At 38.4% G+C, this 24,257-nt stretch overlaps 1 protein-coding gene across 1 annotated transcript; it reads right to left on the reverse strand.

Annotated features, from left to right (window-relative positions):
• Window positions 1-20,852: 20,852 nt before the first annotated feature.
• On the reverse strand, window positions 20,853-22,160 carry LOC149202046 (GDSL esterase/lipase At1g28600-like). Its single transcript, XM_089401454.1, has 4 exons — window positions 21,989-22,160; window positions 21,753-21,901; window positions 21,222-21,495; window positions 20,853-21,130 (listed from the first exon to the last, which is right to left on the reverse strand). The coding sequence occupies exons 1-4, from the start codon at window positions 22,158-22,160 to the stop codon at window positions 20,853-20,855; spliced, it is 873 nt and encodes a 290-aa protein (XP_089257580.1).
• Window positions 22,161-24,257: the final 2,097 nt, after the last annotated feature.

Here is a 24,257-nt window from a genome sequence, read left to right on the forward strand (position 1 = left end):
TGTAAAGTGCGTTGACACAAATTAGGAAGAATCTTCCTGGAGCATCAGGATGAGTTAAAATAAGTCCCTAAATTACTCTGATAAAATGTGGCCTTTGGAGATTTACCATCTATCATAGACATTGAACCGAATAATGGTGAACCAAGATTAGTCTGTATACCATGTGCCAAAAGGACTGGAATTGTGATTACTAGTTGATGCTAAATGATGTACCATGTGTTAGGAGTATCAACCAAGATTATGGTGAGGATATACCATAGGTCAAAGGTATTGACTAGAATTATGGTAATTGGTTGATGTTGTTGATTTATGACATGTCAAAGATGTTTGACTAGATTATGGTAATTAGTGGATGCTATTGGTTTACCATGTGTCAAAATTGCTCACCTATTCATGGTAATAGAATAATGATGATGATTTTTTATAGCCTTTTGTTAGAGAATTTTATCAACAAAATAACATCTGCCTAGTTATTACGAATACCTCCCTAGTTAAGAGGGAGTGCTGAATCTTGTAGCTATGGTTGGCCTTTATAATTTATATTTTATCCCTTAAAGTATATAATGTAGTTCTATGATCTGTTCTTCATGTCATTTTTTCCCTTGAAAGAATTAATATAAGACACGTTGTTCATGTCGATATCAAGAAAGAAATTTTCAAAATTTGAATTCTGAATTTTTGGCTCCAAATTTTTCAATTCGGTCCTCCTTAAGGTCAAGTTAGCCCTAGTGAAGAGACACCCATTGATAGAGACAAAACATTATATATAAAGAACTTAACCTCCTCCACAAGGCACGATTCGATTTCTCACACAAGAACAAATATTTTGGGCATCCAAGCGAAGAAGAACAACAATGAAGAAGGACAATAAGGACAAATTCACATCAAGAATATTTACCAATTTATATACATTGACCATGTGATTTTCTAGGAAGTTTTTGGGTAACAGGTCGAACTTCTAGGATGTAGGTCCAAAATTCTGGGCATAACATTTTGGGTAGCAGGGTCGAGTTTCTGGGCATATTCTAGGAGGATGAAATTCAGCCTAGGAAGATCCCAGAGGGCTGAAGTTGAAGGGAAACATATTGACTGGATAAAAGGGTTGTTTGACTAGGTTTGACCATATCATTGTTGGCCAGTTTGACCTCATAGTTGACTAGCAATATTAGGAATATCTCTTTTTGAATTGAATAATTTATCTAAGGAAAATTTTGCTGGGTTTTCCTAGGGTAAATATTTTGTTCTCTTTGTGCATTGTGATATCTATTGTCCTTGTGAATTGATGGTTGAATTTCCAAAATATAACTTCTTAATGATAAAATTGAACTGTTAAAAGAAGATCTACATTATTAGAAGTAATTATCTGTATTTAATAAATTAGTGCTTGTATCTATTGCACTTGAAAAATAGACATGATCATGTCTCTATGGTCTTGGAAAAGTACTTCCAAAATTCCTTATGAGCTATACATATTGCTGCTTGTAATAGTTTCCAAGACCATGTTTTGCAAACAATTTATTCATTTATATCTTAGAATTTTTTTCATGTCATGATATATGGGAAATGGTAAACTTAAATATCATACTCAACATAAACTCAATGAAATTTTACTTGGCATCTAATGGTCTTGGTAAACATGTTACATGGTAAATTTTCCATTTATTATTAAGGATTTGCATAAGGATATACAAATGCATGATTTGTATTCTAGCTTTGGTGCAAGAATGCAAATTTAGTCATATCCGTCTATATATGTTTGAATACAAATATATCGTGAATGAAGCATTTTTTTTTTAAACAATGGACAAGATTAAGGGCTAAAGACCAAATTTGAAAAGGGGTTTAATAGGTTTATAAAATCCATGGCTGAAGAGAGGGAAATGACCAAGGATCAAATTTAAGGAGCTTAATTTATTTCGAGTTTGTGCCTCCTTTTCACAGATATAAGGTTCTCACAATTAGGTTGTTATTCAAATTACATGCTTAATAAAAGGTGTTAGTTAGTTAGGGGGCAATTCTATACAATGGTCTTGGTAAAAAAGTTACATGATATCATTTCCAATTAATAACATGTAAATGGATGATTCACATTATAGCTTTAATTCATGAGTGCAAAATTCATAACTTTTGTTATGTGTTTGCAATCATGATTAGATTATTGTGACAATGACATGATAAATTGTTGTGATTTTCTTGAAGGATATACTTTGTTGAAATTGTGCATATAGTTAATGCAGGACTGTATTCTATATCCTCAAATCAAAATTGTGCTAATAAACCAAAAAGAAACACCAAGTAGAAAACGTTTGTGCCAGTCAACATCATGGTAATGAGTCTAATGAAGTGGTAAAACATGACATGTGGCATCTCATCCACTGATCTAGATTTAAACAGGAACACCACAAATTACAGATATAACCATAAATACAAAGATGCAAAATCACCCTCAAACTTGGGGATATTTTAGAGAAGTTTGGTTGGCATGTATGCCATGCAAAATCATGCAAGAGAGGATCAATTATTGGTTGGCTCAAATCAGGGAGGTTCAAACTAGCCATAAACAAAAGAAAATGCCGAGTTGTGTACACTGTGGTGGTCATTCCTATATTGTTTCCATTGGTGGTACCCACGTTATTTATGCCATTAACACCAAAATTACTTCCATTGTTAGCACCCACATTAGGGTTGATACCTTCCATACTGGTAATAGGTTGGGGTTTTTGGACACCTAATCTGATAGGGTTGGTGTGCATGAATTCAAACAGTAATAGAAGTCTAAGCGACCTCTTGGAAGATGAAAACCAAGGGTTAGGAAACCATGTATTAATATGTAAACCTTGGGAATAGAATGCAATCACATGAGTTATCTAAATTATTCATATCTACTTTGTGTGTGTTTAACATGGTATTAGAGCAAGTTCCTTCCTAACTTGCTGAATTGTGTGAAAGCCACAAGTTTTGTTGCCTCAATATGGGCACCCTCACCAATATTTCATCTTTTATCTCGATGTCAGTTCTTCCCGTTTGAACTAAACTTGAGCATTCTACCTATTATGTTTTCCGTATTGTAGACCTAATGCACCTGATTACTCCTCTGCCTAGTTTTGTCACAGATCTGACAAAATATTCACTTGCATGCTTGTAAGTTGTCTTTTTTGCATGATTAGTACGCAATGGCATTGGATGCCTCCTCGAAATACACGCACATTTCTCTCGCATGTCATTTTAAACACAAGCAATGCACACTACTCTTCTCACGCATTGAGCTTATTCCTCAACTTGGTTCCCTTTCCTTTGCCTATTGTGTTACCTCTCAGTATTTATAAATCTAAATGTAGTTTAAAAACATAACGGTTTCACCTAGTGTGGAAAAGTATGCAGAGGTGAAGAATGTCAATATTTTATTTTCATTTTTTTTCGAGGAAATCCTTTGCATTGAAAACTTCTAGGAATTTATGATTCGAATTTTGGTGTTATTTTACACAACATATTATATGTTTGGATGTGTAACAAATGTCTAAGTGATTGATTATTTTTGTAACTACGCTTGCATTGTAAGCTGATAGAAAAATCCAATGGTAATATTATGTAAGCTATAGTAGAATGGACATGGGAAGGTCCGTAGAAACCATGAATATGAGGTGTTTGTGATTATACCAAATTGAGTGAAAAGAAAGGAGCTATACTCCTTCCTTTTTATATTTTGTTTCAAATAATTAGAGGAGTTAGTTAGAGTGCGAAGGAATCCTATAGCTAATGTGGAGCATATTTAAAATGAACTATAGTGATAATGTTGGGCGACCTAAGGCGCAAGATGAAAGGGATTTCCAAGAATATTCAATGTTGTTATGATTATAAGTATTGGCAATAACAACGTTGGACGAGTTAAGGAAGTAGTACTGCATGGTTTTCCGTGTTCTTTCCCTCAATTTCATATAATTTGTCAGTCTACAGTACATCATTTTATTGGTTGTAGAAATCATACTCGTATTCAAAAGGGGAGAGATATAGTTCCCTCTTCACATTTTACTTTCCCTTTTCATAGTTATCTCAAGATTTTTGGTGTTATGCTCTTAACCTGCAAAATAATACCCAAATACAGAATATGCGAAGAAAAGATACCCAGAACACAGAATAGCAATGATTTTATTATTCAGAGAGCAATGTTCACATGCCTCTTCGAGGAGGCAACCTCCAATAGAGCAGAGCTCGATTACAAAATAAGACACGATGCTCCTCGCAGGGAGTCTCTATCCTTTATATATGACTCATACATGCAATACCACGAATCAATACCGTGGGTTTTATTAATACCATCTATCTAATACTACGGCTACGGCCCATTTGCAACTAACTGTGGTCCCGTCATTAATTTCGGGTTAACCACTTACAAATAATAATATGGGCTTTATTGACTCTTTGACTATGACGTGATCCCATGACATAAATAAGGGGGTTAGGGTGGGACCCTAACATGCCCTCCCCCTTAAGACTAGCCTTGTCCTCAAGGCTGAAGCTGCGGAAACTGCTGAAGAATAGTGGCTGGTTCCCAAGTTGCATCTTCCAGAGAGGTGTCTTTCCATTTGACGAGGACTTCCTTAATCATGCGGCCGCGCAGGTGCTTGTCGCTTGTGGCTAGGACCTGTTCGGGTTGAAGCCAGATTGACCCTTCTTCGTCCAATTCAGGTAGATTGGTTTGAACTCGGCAATTGTTCCCAATCACTTTCTTGAGGCAGATACATGGAAAACTAGATGGATTTTTGCAGTAGGTGGCAAACCCAACTTGTAAGCCACTTCTCCAATGCGCTGAAGTACTTGGTATGGTCCGTAGAATTTTGGAGATAGCTTCTGACAACCCTTGTCTTTGAGTGATGTTTGCTTATATGGTTGCACCCTCAAAAAGACTTGGTCCCCTTCTTGAAATTGGCGCCCTGAGCGATGCTGGTCGACCTATTGCTTCATGCGGTTTTGAGCTTGATGAAGATTCTCTCTAAGATGGGCGAGCATGGTTGCGCGGTGTTGTAGGAGTTGATCCATATAATGCTTCATAGGGAGTCATTTTGGTGGTGGCATGATAGTTGGTGTTATACCACCATTCAGCCAGAGGTAACCACTGTACCCAAAGGTGTTGCTTTTCTGAAGTGAAACACCTAAGGTAGGTTTCTAGACATTTGTTGACGGCTTCGGTTTGACCATCCGTTTGCGGATGATAGGAAGTATTGAGTTTTAGTTGAGTGCCTTGTATCCTGAAGAGTTCCTGCCAAAAATTACTGGTGAAGATCGGGTCGCGATCAGACACAATAGAAGTGGGCATGCCATGCAATTTGAATATCTGATCCATGAAAGATTGAGCAACCAAAGTTGGTGTAAACGGGTGGGGTAGGGCACAAAAATGAGCATACTTCGACAGGCTGTCCACCACCACCATGATGACTGACTTGTTCCCTGACTTTGGAAGACCTGTAATGAAATCCATAGAAACCTCCGTCCAAATTGATGTCGGAATGGGCAATGGTTGTAATGTGCCTGGTGTGTTGATGGTTTCCCCTTTGTGGCGTTGACAGACATCACATTCTACTACAAAAGTAAGGATGTCCTTTTTCATGCCGGTCCAAAAAAATGATCTTCTGGTGCGAGCATACGTTTTTTGAAAGCCCGAATGTCCTGCAATGGGAGATGAGTGCAATTCTGCCAAAATGCGACTTTTGAGGGTTGATGTTGGTGATATTACGACTCTGTCCCTGTAGCGAAGAATATCATCCTGCCACGAGTAGCCCTTGGTGGAATTTGGATCTACCTGCAATTGAGAAATGAGTTGGGATAGCCCGGGGTGTGAAAACCATTCTCTGCGAGCCTCTTCAATCCATTCTGGAATGGGGAGGGAAATTGCTAGCAGAGTACTTTCTTCCTCAAATTGGCGAGATAATGCATCTGCTACCCTATTGTCTTTCCCTTTCTTGTAAATGATCTCATAATCATATCCCAGCATTTTGGCGAGCCATTTATTTTGTTGTGGGGAGGATAGGCGTTGCTCCAGAAAATATTTAAGAATGTGATGATCTGTGCGGATTTGGAAACGTCGCCCCAATAAGTAAGGTCGCCAGGTCTCGACTGCATGTAAGATGGCCATCATTTCTTTTTCATAGGTAGATTGGCCCAGATTCCTCCCACTTATTTGTTGGCTTGTGAAGGCCAAGGGTCGCCCTTCCTGTATTAAGACCGCCCCAATACCTGTCCCCGAAGCATCACATTCAATGACAAAAGATTTGGTGAAGTCAGGTAGTGCTAAGACTGGAGTGGAACACATGGCATTTTTGAGAGCTGTAAATGCCTGTTGGGCTTCCTCATTCCAGAAGAAGGAATTTTTCTTTAGGAGTTGAGTGAGGGGCTTCGCTATGCGGCCATAGTTGCGGACAAATTTACGATAATAGCCTGTGAGACCCAAAAATCCTCTCAAGCTCTTCAAGGTCTTAGGTTGAGGCCATTCTTTCATTGCCTGGATCTTTTTAGTGTCCACCTTGACACCTTCATGCCCCACAATGTGGCCCAAATACTCAACTTCTTCCATGCCAAACGAACACTTGGACATCTTGACAAATAATTTATGTTTGCGGAGCAGTTGCAAGAGTAGATCTACATGCTGAAGATGTGCAGCCCAAGTGCCACTATAGATGAGGATGTCATCGAAGAAGACCAGGACAAATTTCCTGAGATATGGTTTGAGAATGTGATTCATAAGGCTCTGAAAAGTAGAAGGGGCATTACAAAGACCAAATGGCATGACCAGGAACTCATAATGGCCTTCATGAGTTCAGAAAGCAGTCTTGGGAATGTCAACTTCCTTCATGCGAATTTGGTGGTAGCCTGAGCGAAGATCCAGCTTAGTGAAGAATTAAGCCCCATTGAGTTCGTCCAGCAAATCGTCAACCACCGGGATGGGAAATTTATCTTTGACTGTCAACTTATTGAGGGCCCTGAAGTCGGGACATGTCCGCCACTCTCCGTCTTTCTTGAGCACCATGACCACTGGGGATGAATAAGGACTAATGCTGGGACGAATGACACCTTGATTATTTTTTCTATTTCATTCTTTTGGGTGAATGGATATTTGTAGGGCCGCACATTTGGGGGTTGGGCCCCTGGAACCAATGTGATGCTATGATCATGTTCCCCTCGCGAGGGTGGAAGCTCGTTAGGCTTGTCAAAGACCTGCCGATGTTTATTTAAAATCTGTTGCATCTCAGGATGAATTTGCAGTGACTGGGTTTCAACGACCTGGATGGCATTAAATTGAGCTACCACTATATGATTGCCCTTTTTTAACAATTTTTCCATCCGATGCGAGCTGATGATCGAGGGGGCTCCCGCCTGGAGTCCACGGAGGGTATGTGTGCAGTTGTTCTGCTTAAAACTCATATATAACTCATGGAAATCCATTGTGATTGGCCCAAGAGTGTGGAGCCATTCAGCGCCGAGGACAATGTCGCATCCCCCCATGTGGATGGAAAACATATGGGTTTTCAACTGATAATCCCCCATTTGAAGTTTGACATTTTCACAGCGGCCTTCACATTTCATTGTGCCCCCATCCGCAATTTGGACTTGGAAGTTAGAAACTGCGCGTACAAAACAATGCACTACTTCTGCGACTTTTTGATGGATGAAATTATGGGTACTTCCACTATCAATCAAGACTACTACTGGGCGATGTTTAAGAAAAACCCTGATTTTGAGAGTTTGAGGGGAAGAAATTCCTGCCAACGCATGCAGTGAAATAACTGGTTCGTCAGATACAATCTCCTTTTAGTTGTCTTCTTCTATCGCCTCAGGTTCCTCAAGTGGTGGATCTTCCTCTGTTGAGCTGTAGTCAGTGGCATCTATTTGAAAAAACTTGGGCTCCTTGCATTTATGACTGGGGGGATATTTTTCATCACAGTAGTAACATAGTCCTTGCTTCCTTCTTTCGGCCATTTCCGCAGGTGACACCTTTTGGATCTTAAGTGTCTGAGTCGTGTTGTGAGCTTGTGGGGGACGACATTTAGCGGGGAAATTTGGGTAGCTGTATTGGGCTGCTAATGCACGTTCCACCTTACAAGCTACCTGGCAAGCCTCCGTCCACGTGGGAGGGTGGTGGAGTAGAACTTGAGCTTTGATGGCTTCTTTAAGACCACTGATAAAACATTCCGTGTAGAACTCATCTGTGAGACCCGTAGTGCGGAAGGCTAAGGCTTCAAAAGCGGTAATATATTCATCCACTGTACCAGTCTGTCGGAGCTTAGTGAGACGACCCAAAAAAGAGTCTTCCTGTTCAAAGCGATCTCGAAGAGCTTTGGTAAATTGGGTCCAATTCCTAAAAGATCCATTGCAACGCTGATGCCATTCCCCCCATTGCCACCGTTCATTGTCCAAGTACATGCTCCCCAACATAAGCTGATTCAATTTGAAATACTGCTCCATTTGTGCTAGCCATGCGGACGTGTGAGAACCGTCAAATTTATGCATATCCAACTTGGGAGGTCGCTGACTGGGTGGTGGATGGGTGTGCCAGACGTGAGGAGAGTGGCTAGACTCACCCTCATTGTATTCATGGCCATTATACGCCTCCTCGTGGGCTTGCTCCTTGCCCTTCGGGAGTAATTGCTGTATCTGGATACTTATTCCGCGAATCTCAGTTTGGATGGAGTGCACAGATTCTTCAAGTTTGTCCATCCTTTCATTGGCCATCGCTTGAGCTCTAGTTTCTACCATACACCAACCTGATGAAAAATTGGGACCGCCTAAAAATTTTTACTAATAAATTGAATGGTACCACCTTGCTGAGCTCGTCATCCTGATTCTGATGGGCTAGATCACCAATAAGCGCCCCGGAAGATCTCAGACTTTTTTTTTTTTTTGAAAACTCCTAACGGAGTTTTACTCCTTCTTGATCAATACTGCAGTCGCCAAATCCTCAAAATGTCAATGCTGCCAAAAGTCCTGCGAAAAGTATACCCCGGTATAGGAACCCTTCACAACAACTCCGATCTGGTGGATCTGAGAGATCTGAATGGCGGACAACTGCTGCTGCGGATCTGATGGATCTGCGGGACTGATGTCTGCTATTGCTGCACTTCTTTGCACACGCGGATCTGGAATAGATGATGTGTGATCCCCCGATAGAAAAGGGAACTATGGTCTTGAGGAGTGTCAGGTGCTACAGATCGCAATATACATAAGGGGCTGATAGTAGTACTCGGCCCAATGTTTCAGGGCTCTAACTAAGGAGGATCGACCGTACCCTTAGCCGTACAACCCGACTACCCTATCGTACGGGCGAGTAATCTCTCCGAGTGCTGTTCTCGGTGTACTGTAGCCACAAGACGGCTGATGGTTTATCTATGGCGAGGTTTCAAGGGAGCCTAGGGGGCTTCCGATATACCCAGAGGGTACGTGGAAGACAGTCTGTGCGCGGTTCTGTCTAATGCGCTACTACTCGAAGGGGTACCCACAGGGGTTACAAGGGAGTCCAACAGACGTGACCACCTCTTGTATTTCCTGCGTGCATGCCTCCCCAAATCCACAGGTTTATGCGCTCAATGACAAATCCCGTGGTTTAAAGACGTCGGAACACGTCTCTAGCCAAATTTTTTTTTTGCTAAGAATTGGAGATCCCACCGGCCCTGGAAAGTGCTCTGATACCACTTGTTATGCTCTTAACCTGCAAAATAATACCCAAATACAGAATATGCGAAGAAAAGATACCCAGAACACAGAATAGCAATGATTTTATTATTCAGAGAACAATGTTCACTTGCCTCTTCGAGGGGGCAACCTCCAATAGAGCAGAGCTCGATTACAAAATAAGACACGATGCTCCTCGCAGGGAGTCTCTATCCTTTATATATGACTCATACATGCAATACCACGAATCAATACCGTGGGTTTTATTAATACCATCTATCTAATACTACGGCTACGGCCCATTTGCAACTAACTGTGGTCCCGTCATTAATTTCGGGTTAACCACTTACAAATAATAATATGGGCTTTATTGACTCTTTGACTATGACGTGATCCCATGACATAAATAAGGGGGTTAGGGTGGGACCCTAACATTTGGAAGGAGAATTCCTATGCTTTATGGTTAATTCCTAAAATAACCTCTTGATTGCCTCAAAAGAGAACTTAACAATGACATCAAAAAAATAAAGCATACGACTAATGCTTTCCGTCTTTATTTTGATTGACTATAAGCTATAACTAGATTCATTTTCCCTTTGGTTTTACTCATGTGGTATAGTATCCCATGAGCATGATGCTCTTAATCTATTTGAAATGACATATGCAATAAAGAAGTTAGTAGGTCCTCTTGTTGAGAATTTTCTAGTAGACATTAGGGGTCCAACTGATATGAGTTTATATAGAAAAGTGGTCAAAACTTATGACTTGATAATGGGCATGGATTGGTTGGAAACCCATAGGCTTCTTTTGAGTGTCACATAGTGAAGGATGGTAACGTTAATGGTTTAGAATAATCAATTGATATTTGTAGAAATAAATGAAAGGTTTCCGTGTGTTTATCCTATAAATGAAAGTGAACAAGTGTTTGCAGAAACATTGTAGGATTTATTCGATTGAACTAAACAATAACCCTTCCTTGGAACATCATAGTATGTTGTGTGGTTTGAAATGTTGATTTCCCCTTTCGTTACTTGAATTCCATTTGATGAAAAACATTGACTTAATGAATGAATGAACACTCCTAAGCATAATGAATTAAGCATACAATTAAAGGATATGCTTTATTTGAGGATGGTCATGCATGGTGTGTCTCCATAGAGAAAACTAGTGATCTTTGACAAAACGAAGGCTGATATCTTTTGATTTTGCAATGATTATTAATATATGAACAAAAGATTATACTCTCAAGGATATGCATACATGCTCGATTCCTTGGATTGATGACCTTTTCAATAAAATAAAATAAAAGGATATGGTAGTTTCTAAGATTGCTTGTGGTATTCATATCAACAACACAGGTTTAAAGTGGAAGACCACCCAAAAACTGTCTTCAAAACATGATATTAACACTATGAATTTTTGGGGGGCACCATGTACGTGGACTAATGCTCCCACAACTTTAAAAAATATAATGAATGATATGTTTCAAATATGATTGATGGCAGGTTCAATTAATAATTTAAAATGTAGTTTTGTAAAATGTGGTGGTGCCGATAATAATAATTGTAGACTGAATTGAGTTATGTTTAATAAAATCTCTAAACATCATAATATCACTCCACTACTGCTCCTTAAGGTTCACAAGGCTTGAGGAGAACATCATTATGGATATCTATGATGTGATATGATCATAGTACTCTCAGAGCCATTCTCTCATTTTTCTTTTCATGGAGTGAGAAGCACTTAGGTTTGACTTGCTCAGATTGATCCTAACATTCCACTAATTTTATCTACAGATCATCATCCTAGTGTGGAAAAGTATGCAGAGGTGAAGAATGTCAATATCTTATTTTCATTTTTTTGGAGGAAATCCTTTGCATTGAAAACTTCTAGGAATTTATGATTCGAATTTTGGTGTTATTTTACACAACATATTATATGTTTGGATGTGTAACAAATGTCTAAGTGATTTATTATTTTTGTAACTACGCTTGCATTGTAAGCTGATAGAAAAATCCAATGGTAATATTATATAAGCTATTGTAGAATGGAAATGGGAAGGTTCGTAGAAATCATGAATATGAGGTGTTTGTGATTATACCAAATTGAGTGAAAAGAAAGGAGCTATACTCCTTCCTTTTTATATCTTGTTTCAAATAATTAGAGGAGTTAGTTAGAGTGCGAAGGAATCCTATAGCTAATGTGGAGCATATTTAAAATTAACTATAGTGATAATGTTGGGTGACCTCAGGCGCAATATGAAAGGGATTTCCAAGAATATTCAATGTTGTTATGATTATAAGTATTGGCAATAACAACGTTGGACGAGTTTTTTTTTTCCAAGGAAAAAAAAATCGAACTTTTTTATAAGGAATAAAAAAGTTACAAAGCATATGAGTAAACATTCTGCAAAATCTGCATGAGAAGGAGCATAAACTCCTCTGTGTAAACAACAACATACCTACAGAGTTCTATAAACTCCTGAACCCGGCCTGTACAGCCACACCATGGACACTGTAATCAAGAAAGTCTCAAGGAACCTGGGTCTCCTTTCAAAAGGAAAACAACCCATAGCAAGGACAATATACACAGATCACTACACGCTCTATCAAAACAGAGCAAAACAGAAAAAACAGAGATAGACACAGTTTTCATATGCCACCAGTATCATATAAAGCCGCTGATAAAACTAGTGCATATATATATAAAGGAAAAAACACATTAAGTGTATGGGGGAAGATCCGACACACGGATCTGGTCCTGGTACTGTTCTGTTATTCTCCATGCGCCCACAGCTTGCTGCAAACCATCTTTAGAAAACCTGTCTGCCTCTTCATTTCTGTCCCTGTAAATGTGATCAATGGAAAATACATTAAACTGCAGCTTTAAATTTTGTATTTCTTCTAATAATGGCATCAACATATAATGCTGGCATCTATATTTCCCGATGACCCAGTTTACAACATTCAGCGAGTCTCCAAAAATCTGAACTGCAAGGATATTTTTGTGAATGAGCCAGCAAAGGAGTAATTTTAAGGCTGAGAGTTCTGCAAAGTTATTGGATCCTATCCCAAGACCCACAGAGGCTTTAAGCGAGTGAGAAGGGCTAATGTGAATAATAATCCCTGCTCCTGTGATGTTATTTTGGGCTGCCCCATCAAAGAAAGCCCACGGAATCCCATCTCTAATATGAAACTCCCTCCGATGTTCTGATTTTAAAGGACCTTCCGGCTCAGGAATGCTGTCGAGAATGGCAGAGCTTTGGATTGCAATGGCTGCCGCTGGGGTGGATTTTTCTCTAAAGATACTTCGATTTCTGGCTAACCAAATGCCCCAACAAATAATGGGGGGAAGGTTTCTCAGATTCTTCTCATGAAAATGGTTCCACCAATATTCCCAGGCATTGGACATAACTTCCCCCTCCCACCTTACTTTGACATTCAAGAGCTTTTCCGCTTCATACCAGACTTGCCTTGTAAAAGGACATGAGAGAAACAGATGCGGAATGGATTCTGAATCAGCAAAACATAACGGGCATCTGCCAGGACCCTGCTTAAAACGAGATTGGAGAATCTCCCATGAAGGGATCTTATTTTTTAAAGCACACCAGAAGAAAATCCTAGCCTTTTTGGGACACTTCAGCTTGAACAGAGGCTTTGCCCACCAAACAGGAGGGTCCCATCCTTTTTTCTTCATCAGAAAATTATACCCAGCCTTAGGAGAATATAAACCTGTCTCAGAATGGGCCCAAACCAGGGAGTCCGGTCTGTCCTTTAATCTGACATTTGATCTTCTAAGCTCCTGAAGAAAAAGCTGCCATTCATTCCTCCATATGGGATCTAAGCCTAAATCTTCTTCAGTTTTCCAAGACTGCCCCCATATAGATGACTGCTCCATATTTGCTATCTGATTTAGGCTTTTGATTCCTCTATCATCCAGATGAGTAAGCAAATCAGGGGATAGAGCAAACCCTTCGCTACACCCTACCCACGGATCCCTGCCAATCCTCAAACTTTCACCATTCCCAACCCGCCAAGCCAAACCTTGTTCAATTACTTTAAAGGCCTCTGTAGTGGCTTTCCAAATAACAGAGCAATTCCTTCCTTTTTTGTTTGGGCTCCTAATCCAGTCTTCAAGAGGAACAGGGTCAATATATTTCCTCTTTACAACTCTAGTCCAGAGATTCTCCGAATTTATAATTCGCCATCCTGATTTTGCTGCCAAAGATTTACTGAAATCAAAGGGACTTTTTAATCCCCATCCACCCCAGTCTTTTGGTCTAGCAATTTTATCCCAGGCCACCCACGGGAGAACAGTGTCCTCCTTTGACCCTGACCACAGGAACCTGCTACATATCTGTTTGATTTTATGGAGAATCCCTTTGGGGATCCAAGTCAAAGCAGCCCAAAAAACCGGAATAGCCTGAAGAACAGAATTTACCAGAGTAAGTCTACCTGCCCGCGATAACCACTTGAAACTCCAATGGGAAATTCTTTGTTCGATCTTTGCCACCAACCAATTCCAGTCCTGTTTTTTGTAGGAGGATGGCTTTAGCCAAAAACCAAGATATTTGAACGGCTGCTCCATATTACAGGTTCCGAAGGGCAAATAAGAAGCAATCAGGATCTCCTCTTGTCTATTGAAACCTTCGAATATTAATTGGGACTTCCTATCGTTTATTTGAAGCCCTGTAGCTTTCAGGAACAGATCAAGAATGATTTTAATCTCTTTAATTTCATTTATGGTCCCACTTGAGAATAATAGAATATCATCGACAAAAAGAAGATGAGTAATGAACAAATTAACAGCAACTTCCAAACCTTTGATCAAACCTGATCTCTTGGCATTTGAAAGCAACCTACTTAATCCTTCTGCTGCCAGGAGAAAAAGCAGAGGAGAAAGAGGACATCCCTGCCTCAGTCCTCTTTGGCTTTTAAAAAATTTGGAGGCAGCCCCATTTATCAGAACAGCAAAACTTACATTTGAGATGCATCCCATGATCCAATTTATAAACTCCACCTTAAAGCCTAGATGAGTCAAGAGCAACCTTAGGTATGTCCAACTGATCCTATCATATGCTTTTGAGAGGTCGATTTTAAGCACAGCCCCCTTTTTGTTTGCTTGCCTGATGCTGTGAATAGTCTCCTGAGCTACCCCGATAGCTTCATGGATTTGACGACCGTCCAAAAAACCAAATTGCTCCTTTGAGATACATAAGGATAAAATAGGTTTCAAACGGACCGCAATGATTTTTGCAATAATCTTGTAAATAGTATTGCACAGCGAAATAGGCCTGAAGTCTTCAAAGGTTTCCGGGTCCTCTTTTTTTGGGATGAGAGCAATGAAAGTTGAGTTAAAAGGACCATAAATTTCTCCTTTCTTCCTTGATTCCTCCACTACTTCAGTCAGTTCTGCCCCAATTGAATCAAAAAAATGGGAGAAAAGCTCGATGGTCCAACCATCTGGCCCCGGACTTTTATCTTTAGCCATAGATTTAATAATACTTTCTACTTCCTCCTTAGTCACTTCTCTGAAGAGGTCTTCAGCATCCTCCTCCTCCACAAAGCGGGGGAAAGCTTGGGCTGTTCTGATGATTTCGGCTAAAGAGATCCCCCCAGGTTCAGAGAAGAGGGATTGAAAATGGCTCTTACCCATATTTGATAGCTCCTCAAATGATGAGGCCTCTCTACCTTCAGGGTCCTTCAGCTGCCATATGGTATTTGCATTTCTCCGTCCCTTTGCATAATTATGAAAAAATTTTGTATTTTCATCCCCCGCTTTCAACCAGATAGCCCTACTTTTCAATCTCCACTCCTCTTCTCTATCCAATAAAATCTTTGCTCTACTCTTTTCTAGAGCCAGAATTCTTTCTTTTGACTCCTGGGTTGCATAAGCATCAGCCTCTGGATCTTCTAACACCCGAAGGGCCTCATCAATATTGACCAGATCTTCATTTTGTTTTTTCCTTCTAGCTGAGGCCCATTCGATGGTTGCTCTCTTAAGTCTTTTTAGGTTTTCCATGAAACAGGCTCCTTTATTCTCCACATGACCGATGCCCGAATGTCTCCAAGTATCTCTGAAAAGTTGATTGAAAGAGTCCTCCTGTAGCCAAGAGGCATTAAATTTGAATGGAGCAGCCGGCTTAGGAGGGGGATTGGAGAATTCCAGCAATATAGGAAAATGGTCCGAATTCCCCCCTTCACCCACCCATTGCCTGAACAAAGGTATGTTGGATGCCAACCTTTCACTGATGAGGAACCGATCCAATCTTTTTGCAATTCTATCCTCCCTCGTTCTTCTGTTCCTCCAAGTAGGTTTAGCTTTTATGATATTGACATCAATCAACTTATGTGCGCGGAGGGAATTTTGGAAATAATCAGTCAAAGGATCTTCCCTCGCAACAGGCCTCCAAGCTTCAGCGAAACCCAGGGAGAAGTTAAGATCTCCCCCAATTATCAGGTTTTTATCCATTATCAGTCCCTTTGAAAGGAGATTGTTCCAGAAAGAAACCCTTCCCTGACATGGACCATAGACATTGACAAACAGAAGGGGAAAAGCAAAATCAGGGGAAATGATCTCCAAACCCAGAACATTTGGCAGACCCCAGAAATTTAACAACTTCAATCTCCCTTCCTTAAAACCAATAGCAAGCCCTCCCGAATGACCTGAGGCATCAAGAGCTATGAAAGTCCAACCCGGAAAGGAGGAGCGAAGGGCAGCTTCAATATCAGTACTTTTGCCCAAAGTTTCTTGAAGGAAAACAATATCCGGGTTGTGACGAGAAATAAGGTCTTTTAAAGCCAGTTTTTTGGGTTTACTGGCTAAACCCCTGCAGTTCCATGAAAAACAAATCATTTTTTAACTGCCTCAGGGGTTTTAGCTGCTCTAAGCGCCCCAGGTATCGACATTTGTTTGCCATCAGCCACATCAAAAATTGCTTTTGCTTGGGCTTTTGAGAACAAAGATTTTCGACCTCTACCTTTTTTGGATAAACTCTTTGAAACCTCAGCCCCTAGCCCACCTACAGGCTCCATAACCTCATTCGGGCAGACAGACTTCTTACTGAGAGATCTAAGGTTATAATGACAGACAGAAGAGGAAGGACCGGTCCCTGACTTTTCGGTGAAGAAACCTCACAATTCAGATTTAAGGAGGGGATAGCAGCTGAAAGGTTTTCAATGTTTTGCATAACATCATTACAATTATTTAACAGCGGGCTACACCCGACGAATGTTTCAGAAGAAAAGGGAGAAATGCTTGGGGATGTCTGCTTACCGGGTGGGTCACCTTCCAGATCGGAAGCCGGATCAGCAAGAGGCGCTTCCAAATTCGGCTGGTCAGCTGCAACACGGACCGGGTCCCCGTCCTCTCGCGGTTCTCCCTCCTTTGACTGATGAAAGGGATCTTCCATAGAAGTTTCATTTGGTGAAGACCCCGCCACTGGTTTCTCAGCATTCCTCAGAGACCCCTCCCATTCCTCTTCTTTGCTTTGAGTCCTCCTTCTTCTCTTCCCCAATGCTTCCTTTGGGGACTACGTCATCCTGAAGGTTCACATTTGTGCACATATTGGGTGCTTTCGGGAAATTCTTCTGAGGTTGATGTGGATGTGGGCATCCGCTTGCACATCTCTCCTGAGCTTATGATTCATCCTCTGCCACTTGTGTTCCAGCTCCACAATTTTCTCCTAGAGCCTAATCATCCCAAGACTTTATATTGCACTCTCCTTTGTCACATATGGGTCGATCTCTTGAGGTGATGTGTCTGCCACTTCTGCCGAACCACCAAACATGATACCAATTTTAGAGACTGCCAACGCTGATCCTAGATTTGGCCTAAATGTTTGACCCTTGGGTCTGCAACCTTTGTCTGGTGATAAATTTTGATCTAGATGGCCTTTCTCGGACTTCAATGCACCGTTGGAAAGCTCTTTCTAAGAACTGTCAAACTACGCTATTTTTAAATTCATATGATCTTGTCTTCTGAGGTATAAATTCCTTCATATCCCAGAACTGTAAAACCATCATAGCTATAGGATTAATAACTCCTATGATAGACCTTCTATTATGATGGTCCTCTAATAAAGGCTGCAAATACCATGGGTCTCCCATTGAGCTTGGTACACCATGCACATGAATGCTAGCCTAGTTGAAATCAATGTTAGCCTAGTTTCCATTAATGTCAACACACTTGATGCTACCGACCAACCTAGCAATACTAACTGTCCAACAAAGAGCACATCTAACCATTGATTTGTCCACAATTTTGTATTTATTCTCTCTTTTTAGACCCATATACACCCCTTCAGAATAAAGGGGGGAATTTTGGACACCTAATCCATCAGGGTTGGTTTGGAGGAATTCCAACAATAATTGAAGTCCAAGCGACCTCTTGGAAGATGAAAACCAAGGCTAAGAACAATATGTATTAATATGTAAATCTTGTGAATATAATTCAATCACACGAGTTATCTAAATTCTAACCATCTAATTTGGTGTGTGTTTAATAAGGTTGAGTGGAAGTAGAATAAGACAAACTACTAAATGAATAAGAAGAGTTATAACCTAAAGGTAGTATAGGGGGAGGAGGGAACTTGACTCATTGAGCAGGTGCAAATAATCATTTGAGAGGAAATTAAGGGTGAGGGCATGTGATTCTAGGAGGCTAAAGGGATAAGGAAGTGAATCAAATTAACAAACAAAAAGAAGAAACTATGTGCATAGTTGGTGCAAAGTGGTTTTCATGCGATGAAGTGCTAATTCAATTCAAGCAAGCTTGCCCTATGAAAGAAAAATACTCTAGCCTACTAGATCCACTACTCCTTAAATAAGCCATAGACTATGTTTTGAAGTGGCATTTAAAAAATCCTAGGTGTTGGTAATCATATTTGGTAAGATTGAGTGAAGGTATTAGAGAAAGTTACCCTTATGGTTGTCAGGTGGTGAAATCTCATAGTCCCACAAACTTATGTTCTAGGTGCAATTGCTTCCCGCAATGACTACCTATCAGGTACCGTGTAAGTCGAGTAATAATAAAAAGTATTTATAAATCTAATGAATAAGCGTAATGAATAACGTGTTTCAAAATATAGTTGATGACAATTTCAAATAATAATTTAAGATTAGTTTCGATTTAAGTTTTTATTTCCAAGAAATAAACTACTATATTAATCGTTTTATTGATTTATGTTAATCAACTTATTTAGGTGGAATGGTTGTTATTCTTCTCACTCAAATTTAATTTCAATAAGCTATGTATTCAATTTTTAATGGTAGCTTGAAACTCTATTATTAATTCTTCAATCTAAAAAAAAGTATTAAGAAATTTTCTCAAAACAATATAACTTAGATTAAAAATATAAAAAATAATGTGAAATCTATGAAAACTGAGAGTGCCAAAGTTCAAATCCCCTCGGTTGTGACCATGTTTATGGAGAGGAGGATAGGCTACAAACCCTAGAGGTTTACTGGTAGCTACTTGTAAAATGATCCTTGTAAGCCAATTCCTCTAGTTTTTCCATCTAGAAAGCACGATCCTTGTAAGCCAATTGTATTAGGGATTTCCCTAAGTTAAATTCAAGTGGAACAAAGAGAGGGAAAGGCCATGGATGACCACTGTGATATCAATAATTGAATTTACAATCATGAGGTATACTATACCCAATGTCTAGCATACCAATATTATCCAAATCATTTTGATAACATATTGTAACATATCCAGTTGTCTAATTAAGCTACAATCTAGATCATCGCATTAGATTTATAGGTAAATATAATTTTTCATTTGGAAATAATATTTTTCAATACAAAATAGTTAGAGTACCCATATACACTTTAATACATTTAACTAAATAAATATTCGTTATAATACAGGTTATAATAATAGTTACTACATGGGAAATTAAAATGAAATATATAACTGGCCTTTTACCATACGAATGAATTATAATGAATATAATGAATTAATCATCCAATTAAAGGATATGCTTTATTTGAGAATGACCATGCTTGGTGTATCTCCATAGAAAAAACTAGTAATTGTTGACAAAATGAAAGATGATGTCATTTGACTTTGCAATGATGATTAATATATGAACAAGGATAGCATACTCTTGAGGATATGTCTACATGTCCGATTCCTTGGATTGATGACTTTCTTTTGGATTAATTTAAAAGAGGATTTAGCAGCTTTTAAGGTTGATTGTGGTTAAAGTATCAATAACATAAGTTTAAAGTGGAAAACAATCCCAAAATTATGTTCAAAATGAGATATCTACACCATGAGATTTTTGAGTACCAAGAAGGCTCACTAATACCCCTCAACTTTCATAAATCTAATGAATAAAATGTTTCAAACCATAACTTTCATAGATGTAATGAATAAAATGTTTCAAATATATTTGATGGCAATTTCAAATAATAATTTAAAATATAATTCTTAAAATGTGTTGGTGCATTAAAAAAAATGTTTTCCAACAAAAATGAAATATAATATTTGCTAATAATATGATAACTAAACCACATTTATTTTGATTCTATTTCATATAAGTTTTTATTTCTAAGATATAAACCACTGTATTCAAAATTTTTTATTGATTTATACTTGATTAACTAGAAGGAATAATTATTATAATTAGATCTACGGATATCCAAATCCAATAAATACTATATTTAATTCTTAATGTAATATAACATTGTAATGATTTGAAATAATTATTTTTTTATTCTCAAAATTAACAAAGAACCAACTTATTTTATCCCAAAAAATAACAAAATATAAATAAAAAAATGTAACTCAAATTAAAAAACATAAAAAATAAATAATAATTTAAACAACAATATAATTTAAATAAAAAATATAACTCAAATTTAAAAGCGTTATAATAATTTTTTATTTCAGAATACCAATATACAATTAAAAATAATATTATTATAAAAAATCCGCCATTGAAATACAAATGAAAGAAATAGGGACTCAAATTAAATATTATTATTATAAAAAATCCCCCATTGAAATACAAATGAAAGAAATAGGGACTCAAATTCAAAAGTCCTATTGAGATTTGACATTCAATTCAGAATACATATTAATAGCGAATACAAAATATTAACTGGTGGCTGCATCACAAAGGCCATTACCAGAGATTTGACATATTTCACTCCAGAATACATATAAACCGCCATTACAAAACATTCTCATAAGGTGGTTCCCTGTTGGCTGGCTGCATCACAAAGGCCATTATCAGAGATTTTCATCATGTCACTGAAAGGTGGCTGAGTATATTGGGCTTTGTTGATGATGAATTGTGAAATAATTTTGTATGCGGCTTCAGTGAAATGTATTCCATCCCAACTGATGGCTCTTTCTGGATTTGAGCATGCTAACACTCCTGGTGTCCCACACGTATGCATGATATCAAAATTAAAAAGTTCTCCAGTTCCACAGCAAGACTGAAATGTATTAGCGGTAAAACCTGCATCATTTCAACATTGTCATTACACTACACTAATCCAATCCAAAATGTATATGAGTTTATTAACCGAATCCAAAATTTCCGTACGTACCGTATGCTGCATGGTTCTTGATTATTTCCATAAACATATTATAGTAGTCCGCATACACCAATATGGCGTGTGGATATTGAATCCTTAGCTGCTCTAGTGTCTCCTGCAACGCTGTGTTATGATCCTGGGAGAGTTGGTTATATGATGCTAGGCATCCATTTTCATCATAATCGGAGTTCCTCGGATAAGGGTCTAGAGTAAGTATGGCGGGCAAACATCCCAGAGGTGGCATTCCTTGGACAAATATGTACTGGGCTCCTTCTTCTATCAATGCCTGCACTCAATTCCAATTCCATTTTAATATAAAAAATTTTCCAAAAAAAGAAAAACTCATTCACCGCAACGCATGTCATCGTCTAAATAAAAGAAAACCGACTCATTCACCGCAACGCATGTCATCGTCTAAATAAAAGAAAACCGACAACGCATGTCATCGTCTAAATAAAAGAAAACCGTAATTATGTTATGAGAGGGTTATTGATATGGAGAAAGAAATAAGACATCAAGTGGGGTTTAATTAAAATCAATTACCTGTATAGCTTTCTGAATCTTGGCTATGATAAGAGGAGTAAAGCCCCTTATCTCATCCGATGGCGAGGACGTAAAGGTGGAGTCTAGATAGTCGTTGAGACCGAATCCACCCATCACATATAACGCTCTTGAGAAATGAACTTGGCAATCTGTTGACCAAATATATATTTTAGAACCGTCTGGAAGCATAACCCTAAGTAAAATTTTACATAATTGAAATGATACTATGATTATACCCAAATTAGCTCTGCAGGTGAAATTTTTCAACTGGTGGAACCATCTGATTTGCGTATCTAGAGATAATGGTGTCTGCGGGAAGATGAGTCTGTCATTTAAGAAGGAATTGTCCAATGCAGTGGCACCCGCAACGGCAAAGTTAACTCCGTTTTTTCTCTCCGCCAGCTCCATGTCGATCAGTCCAATAGAAGGCCTGAGGAAATTAAATCCTAGCGAACTGGCTGAAAAATACACAACAAGAGGACAGGAAATTAAATCCTAGTGCACTGGCTGAAAAATACACAACAAGAGGAGAGGAAATTAAATCCCAGTGCACTGGCTGAAAAATACACAACAAGAAGAGGAGAGGAAATTAAATCCTAGTGCACTGGCTGAAAAATACACAATATACAAGTGATCATGAGTACTATGCAATATTTTACACCCAAGAGGCATGTATATGGAATTGGATGATGGGTGCTAATTATTACCCAAAAAGTCAATGACGAGACATCCATCTGAAGCACGACCGGCGGGGAGGCCAAAGAAGGTTTTTCCATATGGAAGAGAGCGAAAATGTCCGCGTTTCCAGTATCAGCGAATGAATCTCCGAAACTGTAAATTGCTGCAAAACAAGATCGCCCTGAGGCTGTGTCGTCTGTGTCTGCTGCTGCTGCTCCCACATGAAGGAGCATCACCAACGCCAACAACAATCTCATCATCAGGCTATTCCTCATCATCATCTCTTCTCTTCTTAATCACTTAATATCTGTTCTTCCACACTCTTAAGCACGTATCATCTTCAAAGTGCGTTCAATGTGGTCCTTATAAAGATAAATAAATTTTGCAGTGGTGATTTTGTAATTTTGCACTGCTATATTTAGATCATGCACATGCATAACGACGACGATCATGGAACGTAATTAGAATTTTTAATTTACGTGTAATTAGAATTTTTAATTTATGTGTAATTTTTAATTTTGTAATTTATGTGTACTCTTGCACTGCTATATTTAGATCAGGTACATGCATAACGACGATCATGGACCGTAATTAGAATTTTTTTACTACAATATTTTCCAATTAATCCTTCTCAAACTGCGCTCAACGTTGTGTTGTTACTACAATATTTTCCAATTAATCCTCAAACTGCAGTCGACGCTGTGTTGTTTTCACTTCTCTAAAGATTCATTCATTCACTTGCAGTTGCCAGTGTTGTTTTTACTTCTAAATTTACCATGCTTCCGCCGCCTATTTATTTCTTTAGATCCGACGTGCATGGATCCAGTGATACTCTTACTTCTAATTTTACGCGGTTACTTCCAACGTGCATGCATCTAATGGGCTATTTATTTTCCCACTCTTACTCACTCTTCTAATTTTACACTGCCTCTATGGGCTATTTATTTTTCCTTTTTTACTCACTCTTCTGATTTTACATTGCCATTTTTCCATTTTTACTCACTTTTCTAATTTTACACTGCCTCTATGGGTTATTTATTTTTCCATTTTTACTCACTTTTCTAATTTTACACTGCCTCTGTGGGTTATTTTTAGAGATAACGTGCACAGATCTAGATTAGTTTTCCACAGCCTTTTACTAAATATCTATATTTATTTTCCACAGCTTTTTACTTCTAACTTTGCTAAACCCTGCTTTTTCTTTTTCTTTTAATTCTAACCTTGATAAACAGAGAGCTATTTTTAGAGTTTAAAATAAAACATATAGTATTTACGAGTGTTTATATTTACCTTCCAGATACATAATTATAATATTACTCGTGACTAGTAGTTAACTTTTTTGTTGTCTTAAGTTAAATATTTCTTGGCTTGAAACCATATTGCTAATTATGCCTTATTAACAATATACGTTTAGCAATCTTATAAAATATTTGGAATTAATAGATTTTGGAAAATATCGTAGAATGAGTGATGATATTGAACTTATATCTATAGATCATATTCTATGCATTCTGGGAATGTCGAAGGAAATTTTCATTGAATGACTTCATTGATGTAAGCTTTTTAACAACTATCAAAGGATGACTTAGAGTATATAAATCGATGCGATGCAAATAAAGACGAAGAAATGTTGACAATGAAATCACCTATTTTAACAACTCTCTTTCTTAAATATTTTTATATGGTGCATTACATTTAATGATTTTACAATTTTATGTTGTATAAATGGAAGTGAGCAAGTTTGATCTGTGCGTTAAGTTTCACCTCCCAATCATAGATATTTAATTAGGATATCCTCTTAAACTATTTCGAAATCTTTTATTATGT

Source organism: Pinus tabuliformis, chromosome 2_1, assembly GCF_031772625.1.
Source record: "Pinus tabuliformis cultivar Carrire ecotype Pingquan chromosome 2_1, CPIR1, whole genome shotgun sequence".
Lineage (NCBI taxonomy): Eukaryota > Viridiplantae > Streptophyta > Pinopsida > Pinales > Pinaceae > Pinus > Pinus tabuliformis.